Source organism: Nicotiana tomentosiformis, chromosome 5, assembly GCF_000390325.3.
Source record: "Nicotiana tomentosiformis chromosome 5, ASM39032v3, whole genome shotgun sequence".
Lineage (NCBI taxonomy): Eukaryota > Viridiplantae > Streptophyta > Magnoliopsida > Solanales > Solanaceae > Nicotiana > Nicotiana tomentosiformis.
The window spans coordinates 115,919,617-115,930,700 of NC_090816.1; the positions used below are offsets into that span (position 1 = coordinate 115,919,617).

An 11,084-nucleotide genomic window follows, 5' to 3' on the forward strand; every position below is an offset into this window, starting at 1 on the left:
TATCATTAAAACTTGGATCTAACACGATCAACATGATTTGGTAATTTCTCTTCATCTTTTTCCTTTCTATTTAAAAATATTTGGCTAAGAATTAAGTGGTATGAATTCCTATAGGTTGATCATTCATACTGTGGTTTGCTAAAAGAGGATTTCGGAGTACCAAATTCATGACTTGATTCATTTATGATAATTGTGATCATCTCACTTGCAAGAAATAACATAATTCTATTTACTTAATCATGTCTCAATACATCTCCTCACGGTGGGGCCGAACTCCTTTTGCCTAGTTGCCTAGCAGATGAATTCTTTTTTGTATGTTAAACCTGATAAGAAATAGCAAGTCCTCAAATCTCAATACGTAAAATATTAGTACTAAAATATACTTCTTGCGTTTCAATTTATGCGAACATATTTCCTTTTTTAGTGTGTGTCAAAAAGAATAACTTATTTTCTTATTTGAAAATAATTTACCTTTATGTAATGATTTATTACTGGAAGCCCTAATTTACAAAAGAACTTGATACATTAAATTTAAAAGTCAATACCTTTTTTTATTGCTAGAAGCCCTAGTTTATGATTTTGTTTTCCAATTCTTTATCTTGTCCGCTAGTTTACTACTATCTCCCAAAAGCAAAGCAACAAATATTTTTTTTTTTTGCAAATACAAAGAAAACTTATTCTCTTCCGTAGCATCAAGTTCAAAGTTTAAATTGCAGGTTGTCATCCTTCTTGTGCCTCCACGTAGAAAATTTTATTCTTTTCAACTCAAGTTACTTCTTATTTGTGCTTGTAAGTAGCGTATAATGGATTCTTTTGACTAATTTTTTGTGGGGATGAAGCGCATTTATATATATTTTTCACTTATTTATAGAGTTTTTAAATTTTTATGCAATTTTACCTATTTAAAAATATTTATTGTAATTATATTATTTTATAAAATATTTAAAATTAAATACTCATGGGATTTACGCCCCGGTGCCTCGAGGCTTATGCCTCGCTGAGGCATGTATAAAACGGCTCGTTTTACGCTCACTAAAAGGTTAGTAATCTACAACAATACCACCTCTCAGACAAGTTGGGGTCGGATTAAAGGTTAGTAATCTATTTGGAAAAATTGGCAGTTTGGAAAAATTGGCAGGTTGCGAGCATTATAAGTGAATGACTGGCTTAGAGCTCATTACTGTCTTCATAAAACTTTCAACTCTTCAACAACTTTTAGAAAAATGCGAAGTCCTATAGTAAGTATGTCACATGTACTACAAGTAATTGAAATAGCAGACATGTGGTAAGCAAACTATCCACCAATAACCCATGGTAGCTCATCAACACAACCTCAAAGTATCATTTAATATGTGTTAGTTAACAACTTCTCTCATTTTGTTAATTACAACAGCATGAAATCATACAATTTGAAACATGATTCACACATCAAACTGATTTGAAGCTTTGGGAAAGATCTCACATTAAAAAAATCCAAGTTTTTTCCCGTAATGGTACAAGAGGTTGATGATTTGTAATCACATTCGAGGATAATAAGCTTGACTAACTAGATGTAATTTAACATTACAATTTAATCAAGAAGTAGTAGTAATCCACTGATCCCCTTGAATGAAACTTTGTACAGAGTAAGAGTTAACATGTTCAGCTGGGATTTGGCTACTCCACGGCACTCGCCCTGCTGTATTAGCTCCGGCACCAGTATTTTTATATTCTCCATAGTAAAGAGTCTTCAACGCGAAATCACCGCTCCAGGGCAACCAGCCATCAGCTAAAACAAGAGCCTCCACAGTACATTCTATAAAGACGGCCCGCGAATACTCCTTCCATGGCCTTCCCAGATAATTTTTGTGCACCTTGGGCTTCTTGTAGTACAAGGCCATGTATTTGTCTGTTCCATTGATCAGACAATTTTGGAAGACAAAGCCAGTTGACTGTGCAGGGTCTATCCTGCCATGAGCAGTCACAGCATTTTTCTCTCCCTTTTCAGGATTGAGTTGTCGAGGCGCAATTAAGATGTCACATTCTTGGAAGAATGCAGCAGAGTTCCCAAAAATGAAGTCTACATTGCCTTGGATACGGCAGGACTTGTAGTATTGGCGCAATGCATGGGCATATAAGGTGTCTTGATTGCCAATGAATTCACAATTTTCTATAACTGAAAGATCACTGTCTGATCGGAATGCTACAGCTTGGTGGGCATCCGGACCTGCTGTGTTTTGGAAGGTGATGCCACTGGCCATGAATCCATCACCAACAACTCCTGTTTTAGAAGTACAGCCGTTAGAACTACCAACGATAAAAGTTCACCAAAATAATGTTATTCAGCAGCAAATGTGATCTGAGAGATTTATCATCACTTAAGTTTTTCTTTTCACTACTTATTTCCAACATCAAGCAGCTTGAACAGTAACATAGAGTTTAAGGCAACGATTTTTGCATTTTTTCCCGACCTCCAAGACTGCTCCAATGGGTTCAACTGAACAATGACCCATTGTTTTTTTGGTTCCATCATAAGTACATATGCTCGAGTGTATATAAGTCTATATATAGATTAGAGTCATTTCGAACGCATAACTATAAATTCTAAATCCGTCTCTGCTACCTTTTTACTATCTGCGTGGAACAAGCCCATGAGACAATGGCTATACATCTTCCCCTTTCACGCTAACCAAGTAAAATAAATGCCAGTGGAAAAATAAAGCAAAAAATATTATTCCTTGTAATCCACTTTAATTGATTTTGTTTTTGTTGCTTTCACACATATTAAGGAAATAAGCTTTTAGTATTAATTAACTATGACAATGACCATATTAATCTTAATTTGTGCATTGAAAATATAACAAACACTCCTAGACCCTTTACTCATAGGGCAATTTTAAAAAAAGAAGTTAATTACTTCTTGACATCCGAAAAAAATCAAATATTATGAACCATAAAAAAAAGTAAAAAAAAATTCAGTTAAAGTGGTCCGGAGGGATTAGTACATGAGAAAGATTAAGCACATACTTTGACTAGTGGTTAACAAATCCATTTCAAAATAGGTGAGCTTTAAATGCAGACACAACAAAACATTAACAGGCGGCAGACTTGAAGGAGTTCATACATGACAACTTAATGAAAATTATCATGATAAACAAAAAGTTGCTAAAGTGATAACAGCCCCACTACTCCTATGTCTTAACTATTATGGAGTTTGATACAAAGAAAAACAGTGGAACACATATGATCTTCCTTAAATAAACTGAATTTTCAATAACTAACTCATTTAAAAAAACATCTTAAATTTCGTATTCAATTAAATTAACTACAGCAATGCATTATGATTCAACAAAATCACTTACCAACAGTTGCAGTTTCATAAGTAGTGACGCCCGAAATACCAATATTCAACGAACCGGTAATAACAGTTTTGCCCATGCCATCACCCAAAAATACCACATTCTTCTTCTCCAACTGGACCCGAACTTTCTCCTCATACAACCCGGTTTTGATCCATATCACAAACTTCCGGGTCACCTGATTATCTGGTGCAGCATTCACCGCTTCCTGCACAGTCTTATAATCACAACCTCCTTCCTTGCACACAGTCGCATCCGGTTTCAACCCGGATGGCACCCCACCCTTTACTTGGCCCGCCCCGCCCGAACCCGAACCTTCCCAGAACCCGTCTCGTTCTGTTTTTGGTGGGGTCCATGACCCGGTATTCTCCCCATAAATATCGTAGTTTACCAGCATACCCAATGCATTGCTGCTGTACCCGATTAAAGAGTTTAAAAACGCCATCGTTTGGGACACCTGTGAGGTTCCGTTAACGTACTTTAAAGCGGACCAGCAGTCGTACTGGTAAACCATCACGGCGCTCATCCACGCGCGTGAGTTTTTTAGCTCGCCACGTGTTAATGCCTGACCCGCTAACCCGAGCCGGTACTCCGCGTACCCGAGCACCTCCATACACACCTTCGCCGCGTCTGTACGGTTCTGATTCCCTGCGGACGCGTCCATGATTGCCTTCACCATGTCCTTCGCCTTGTCATTGTTCTGTGATGAGACTTTAACGGCGGATTGAATGATTAACGGCGTCGTTGGCTCAGACGGCAAGTTGCCTGAGTCCATTAACACGGACTCGCACGTTGGTGGGTCCCGCGATGCCTTGCAAGCTCCACGGATCTCAACGGCAATCGACGGCGTCGTGGATAACTTCGGCGAATTGTGGTGGCGAGCGGCGGAGGAGATTGAAAAGAAGAGAAGTAAAGAGAGGAGTGTTAGAATGAAAAATGAAGCCATTGAAATGAAAAGAAACTTAAATTTTCGAAATAGTGAGGGTTTTACAGGTTTTCTGCTATACATGGTAGTGCCCTTTTATACAAACTAGTTGCTGTAAATAATCTCAAAATGCTGTACAATTTCACGAGATAATTAGAATTACTGTGTGGGAAAAAAGGAAACAGAATAATATTTGGTGAATAGCGACGAAATTGAGGAAGGGGGTTGTTGTCACGGGAGTGAATAGTGATGGGATGGCAATGGAGAAAAAAGGTTGCAGTGGGAAAAGCACTTTGATTATTGGGATCTAGCAGAATGTTCTTTGGAGTCTTTAGTTTTGGGTTAATTACAGAAGACTTCTTTTTATTTTGGCCAAGCTTTTAAAATTATTTTTTTTAAAATAATTTCTCAATAAAATATTTTTAGTGAGAAATAATTTATATTTAGCTAATTAATTTAAAAAATACTTTTGAGAAGTAATTAATATTGATGAAGCTTTTAAAAAGTATTTTTAAATATATTTTTCTCAAAAATACTTTTAAAACAATGTATTTGAAAGAAGCTATTTTTTTCTACTGGTTCTACTTCTACTCAAAAATATATTTTTGTTTCTTGCAAAACTTTGGAAAAAAAAATACTTTTCTCCAAAACAAACACTTTTGGCCAAGAAAAATCTTGACCAAACAGGCTATCAATGACTTTGGTTATAGATTCATTCAAATTGATGCACCATCAAATAGTTGGAATATCTCGGGGTAGATGTAGTTTATATGTTATAGATTCATTTGAACTCAATAACTTTGGTTTAAGTATTGCATATGAATTAAAAATTTCACTAAGTAAATATAAATAACAAATTTGGAACTTATTAAATTAAATGGATTATACAACAATAACAGTCCAATATAATCCACAAGTAAGATCTGAGTAAATCAAATGGATTATGATAAAATTAAACATGAACTATTAAAATTTAACTTTTGAATCCGTCTCTAAATACCTCAACATATTTGCTTTAATATAGTGAGGTTGCTTGTTAAAAAAATAAATTCAAACATATATCTTGTAGTTTTTGGAATCAAACTAGTAAAATTTAAATTTTGAATCCATCACTAAAAATCTTGAAATGTTTGCTTTAATATAATAAAGTTGTTTGTCTAAAAAAAAAACTAAAGACATCTTTTGTAGTTTTTGGAATCACAAGGCAGCCCCTGCACTAGACATTATGTGATCCTATTATCTTGATCTTTACCTTTAAATTTTAAAATAGTGGGTTCTTTCAAGCACTAAGGACAAAGCTCAGGAGTTGTAGGAGAAGTTGGTAAATATGGGGGCCTATAAGTGTAGTGGGAATGCGAATAGTATGTGGACTACTACAGCAAACTACATTATGGAAGTTGCTAGAGAGGTGTTAGGGGTCACGAGTGGTTACTCGGGAGGCCACAAAGGAGACTGGTGATGGAATGAAGAGGACCAAGGAAAAGTGAAAGCTAAGAAAGCAATATATTTGAAGCTAGTGGAGAGCACAATCGAGGGGGTGAAGAGGATGAATTTAGAGTGTTATAATAAGGCTAAGAAAGAGGCGAAGTTAGCGGTCACGGTAGATAAGAGTGCGATTTTGTACGCTTGTATGAGGAACTTGGGGGCAGAGGCGACAAGAGATTGTACATGTTAGCCAAGGTTTGAGAGAGGAAGGCTCGGGATCTGGATCACGTGAGGTGCATCAAAGATGAGAAATGCAAAGTATTGGTGGATGAGGCGTGTATTAGGCAAATGCGACATACTTACTTCCATAAACTCTTGAACGATGATGGTAACAAGAACATCGTTCTTGGTGAATTGGAAAACTCAGAAAGTCGACAAGATTTTGGGTTTTGTAGACATATTAAGGTTGAGGAGGTGATGTGGAAGATGAGCAGGAGAAAAACAATCGGAGAAGATGAGATCTCGGTGGAATTTTGGAAAGACATGGGCCGAGCAGGCTTGGAGTGCCTTACTGGATTGTTTAACATCATTTTTAGAACGAAGAAGATGCCCGATGAATGTAGGTAGAGTATAATGGTGCCGTTGTACAAGAATAAATATGATGTCCAGAATAGAAAAAACTATAGGGGTATCAAGTTGTTAAGGCATACTATGAAAGTTTGGGAGTGAGTGGTGGAGAGGAGGGTGAGGAGAAATATGTCTATATTTGAGAACCAGTTCGAATTCATGCCGGGACGGTCGACTATAGAAGCTATCCATCTTGTGAGGAGATTGGTAGAGCAATATAGGGAGAGGAAGAATGGCTTGCATATAGTATTCATTGATCTAGAAAAATCCTACGACAAAGTCCTGAGGGAGGTTCTGTAGAGATTTTTGGAGGTTAGGGTGTTCCAATGGCGTACATTAGGGTGATTAGGGATATGTACGATGGTGTAACGATCCGACAGTGATCGTTTTGAGCTCTAGCGTGCCATTTGGCGGTTTGAGACCTTGAGTAGCTTCACTTCATGTATATGACTTATACGTCGGTTTCGATTTTTAGGAAGTTAGGAGTTGATTTAGAAGGATAATTCTCAATTCGGAAGCTTTAAGTTGGAAGAGTTGACTAAGGTTTTACTTTTGAGTAAACGACCTTGGAATCAGGATTTGAAGGTTCCAATAGATTTGTATGAGTATTTTGAACTTGGGCATATGTTCAGATTGAGTATTAGATGGTGCAGGGGTGTTTCGACACATAATGTAGAAAGTTAGCATTTTGAAGGTTTTAGAATTTCCTAAGATTGATTTGAAGTGGGCTTTGGTGTTATCGATATTAGTTTGGGATTTCGGACCTTGGAATAGATTCATATTATGATTTGTAACTTGTATGTAAAATTTGGCGTCATTCGGGAATGTCTAAGTGGAATTCGGACGTGTTCGTCAAAGCATGAAGGCTTGAAAGTTGAGAGAGTTTAAGAAATTGAGTTTGATCTTCAATTCTTGGTTTTGATGTTGTAATTCGTGTTTCGAGCCTTTGAACAAGTTTACATAAGGTATATAAACTTGTTAGAATGATTGGACGAGGCTCCTCAGGCCTCGGATGAGTTTTGGGGTGGTTTCAGACCACTTTTAGGCCCTTGAACTGCTGATATCTAATGCCAGGGGTGTGAATCATGATCGTGGAGGTCTGTGCCACGATCGTGTAAAGAAAATTTCATTCCAGGACTTGTGAATAGCGATCACAGAAGGAAGGTCGCGGTCGCGTAAAAGGAATTTCTATTGTCAGTGGTCTGACTTAGGGAGCTTATATCTTGTAATCTATAAGAAATTTGGGGATGATCCAAAAACAAAAGTTGTATCTCTTTGAATCTAGTTGAAAAGGGCCTCAGCGGTACTATTATGGTATCGGGTTATTCACCACTGCAGGAATTTGTACCTTTACTCTTATGAGATCGGGTTGCTCGCCTCGACAGAATCATGCGAAATACTTGACAAGGAGTCAGTGTACTCATAAGTTTTCCTGACTTGAGATGTGATCATTGATTTAGTGATGACCATTACATATTCCATTTGAGGAGGTATCCGATATTTGAGGACTTTGTGTTCACTGTTCAGTTGTAGACCGTATTATTTGCCTATATTTGTTCTCGTTGTTTATTTACCATGTTTCATACTTGTCTACTTTACTGTATTTTATTTATTGGACCACTAGTAAGTGTCAATATCAACCCATCATCACTACTTCTTTGGAGTTAGACTAGATACTTATTGGGTACATATTGATTTATGTACTCATGCTACACTTCTATACTTATTGTGCTGGTATATCTCTGATGTTCATTTGGGCGCAAGGGCGCAACTATTGAGGGGACTTTTGTAATGACCCGATTGGTCGTTTTAAGCTTTAGTATTTTATTCGGTGGTTTGAGCTTTGAGTAACTTCATATTATGTATTATGACTTGCGTGTATGGTTGATTTCGGTTTTCGAGCGATTCGGAATTGATTTGAAAGAATGATTCTCGTTTTAGAAGCTTTAAGTTGGAAGAGTTGACCAAGGTTTGACTTTTGGGTAAACGGATTCGTAATCGAGTTTTAATTATTTCAATAAGTTTGTATGATGATTTTGGACATGTATAAAAAGTTTGGTTAAATTTCGATGAGTTTTGGATAAGTTTGGGTTGTATGGTGATTGTTTTTGTTTTGACGTTGATTTGAGCATAAAGGTTACCATATTGAGCAAACGGTCTTTAATTTGTATTTCGACTAAACCATTTCGTACTTTTGGAACCATAGCAACTGAAATCATCAAGTTTCGACATCGTATGAGGAATTTATGATCATTTTACGAAGAATTGGGTTGCGAGATTTTTCATATTAATTATGAAATCGCCACTGAATTTGTATTTAAAAATCTGCACTATTTTCAAATATTGAAACCAACATGTCTTCTTCATTATAAGGTCAAATAGAGTGATTCAAAGCCTAGTTTCACTGCAATTTCATGAGGAATCCATTGGATGCATTAAAAGTGAGTTTTGGGATCATTTGGCAAAAGAAACGAGGCAGAACAGCTGGACGTTTTTTGCCATTAATGTTGTTGGAGTTTTTCTCATCTTGAAAGTTTGAAATTAGAAGAATTCAAGGATGTTTTTCAAGTTTCTTCCATGGGTTTCGAGCCGTTCGGAGGATGATTTGAGCAGGATGGTGCTCTGGTGTATCAATTGGACTTGTTTGAGGTAAGTAACTTGCCTAACTTTGTGTGGGAGAAACTACCCCTTATGATTTGAGTTGATTGTGCTATTTATATTATGTGAAGGCCGTGTACGCAAGGTGACGAGTGGGTACACGGGCTATATGTCGTATTTGACCGGTTTAGATTATCTAGACTCTTTTCATTCCTTTAATTGAATTGTCATAACATTTATATCTCTCATGGTTAATCTACTCTTACATGCTCTCTTTGGTGTTGTTAGCACTTATTCTACCTCTTACTTGTTATTTTGCTTTTTATATGCTTTAATTGAAGTTATTGACTTCCTTATTATCGTGTTACCTCTTAATTGTTGAATCACTATTAATTGAAGTTGTTATTTTGTGGAATATCATCTTGTTGAGTTATTGGTGTTGAAATTGTAATAGTCGTTATCACATTGAGGCGAAGTTGTTAATAGTTGAGATATCTTTTCTTGTTCAGCATTCTCATTCATATTGTTATTGTTAAAATTCTTGTACACATTATGGTTGAGCCATGGGCTAATTGATGTGGAAATATTGGCGTTGTTGACTTTGTGGCAAGTTATGGCATATGGGCACTTGTGGGGCGAGTTGTGATTGTGTTGTGATATTGATACACATACGATGGTATAAGGCTAGGGGTTGATACGCATGCGGTGAGATAAGGTGGACTAAAACGCGTGTAGCTATTTCAAGAAAAATAATTTTCAAAACTAAATGCAAGGCTCACGCAGTGATAAAAGGAAAGATTGTGATTGAAATTGTGTGTGATGACCCAAAAGGTCATCTTATTCTTTAAAACTCAAATCTGCGCTCTTAAGCCTTAAAAACCTCATTTTTTACTTTTCTCGATTTGCGTGCGCAGTCCGGGAAGGTTTCCGGAAAGCTTTTATGTTGAAAACTAATGAAAATAAAAAAATTTACCTTAAAAATTAATTTTAATTGACTTCGGTCAATATTTTTGGTAAACGGGCCCGGATCCATATTTTGACGGTCCTGATGGGTCCGTATCGAGTTATGGGACCTGGGCGTATACCCGGAATCGAATTCGGAGGTCCCTAGCTCAAGTTATGAATTTTTGATGAAAATTAATTGTTTATAAGAATTGATTGATGTTTGGCATTGTTAGTATCGGGTCCGTATTCTAGTTCCGGAGCCCGGTACAGGTTCATTATGATATTTAAGACTTGTCTGTGAAATTTGGTGAGAAACGGAATTGATTTGACGTGATTCAGACGTCCAGCTGAGAAAATAGAAATTTTAAAGCGTTCTTGAGAATTTCATTTGATTTGGTGCTAAATTCGTAGTTCTAGGTATTATTTTGGCGATTTGACTGCGCGAGCAAGTTCATATGATGTTTCTAGACTTGTGTGCATACTTGGTTTAGTGCTTCGAGGGCTCGGGTGAGTTTTAGATAGGCCACATAATATTTTGGACATTTGAAGTCAGGGTCGCGAACACGAAGTGATGGGGGACTTACCCTTCGCGAACGCGAATGCGAAGCATATGGGGACCTGGGGGGGGATAGTCGTTCCTTCATCGCGAACGCGAGCCATGCCTCACGAACGCGAAGGCCAGGGGGAGTAATCATCGAGAACTTGAGCTGGGTCTCGCGAACACAAAGGCTTGGCAGCCATTACCCTTCGCGAACGCGACAGTGCTTTCGCGAACACGATGAACACTGTCGCCCAACACTTAACAGAATCCAAAACGGTATTTCTGCCAAAAATTCATTTTTCTCAAAAACCAAACGTTGAGAGGCGATTTTTCAAGAGCCATTTCTTCCCCAAGTTATTGGTAAGTGATTCTAAACCTTTTTCTTTCAATTACCTATTACATTTTATGAATTATAAACCTAAAATCTAGAGTTTTTATGGTAGAATTAGGGGTTAGGGTAGAAACTAGGGATTTTGGAAATTTGAGGATTTAGACCCCAATTTGAGGTCAGATTCCAAAACTAATTACATATTCGGGCTCGGGGGTGAATGGGTAAAAGGATTTTGGTCCGAGCCTCGGGTTTTGACCAAGCGGACCCGGGGTCGATTTTTAGACTTTTTGGAGGAAAGTTTGGGAAATTAAATTTATGAAATATAGTTGTTTCCTTTAGTAATATTTGATATCA

General features: G+C 37.2%; 1 protein-coding gene across 1 annotated transcript; it reads right to left on the bottom strand.

The window, feature by feature from the left end:
- Nucleotides 1–1,434: 1,434 nt before the first annotated feature.
- LOC104096191 (probable pectinesterase/pectinesterase inhibitor 51) lies at nucleotides 1,435–4,580 on the bottom strand. Its single transcript, XM_009602517.4, has 2 exons — nucleotides 3,342–4,580; nucleotides 1,435–2,260 (listed from the first exon to the last, which is right to left on the bottom strand). The coding sequence occupies exons 1-2, from the start codon at nucleotides 4,345–4,347 to the stop codon at nucleotides 1,575–1,577; spliced, it is 1,692 nt and encodes a 563-aa protein (XP_009600812.1). The 5' UTR covers nucleotides 4,348–4,580; the 3' UTR covers nucleotides 1,435–1,574.
- Nucleotides 4,581–11,084: the final 6,504 nt, after the last annotated feature.

What these genes read in the sequence shown, in the direction of transcription:
- LOC104096191 (XM_009602517.4), bottom strand. Translation starts at nt 4,347, where the DNA reads ATGTATAGCAGAAAACCTGTAAAACCCTCACTATTTCGAAAATTTAAG. An exon ending in TTATGAAACTGCAACTGTTG is followed by an intron (nt 2,261 to 3,341) that starts GTAAGTGATTTT and finishes CTTCTAAAACAG; the next exon opens with GAGTTGTTGGTGATGGATTC.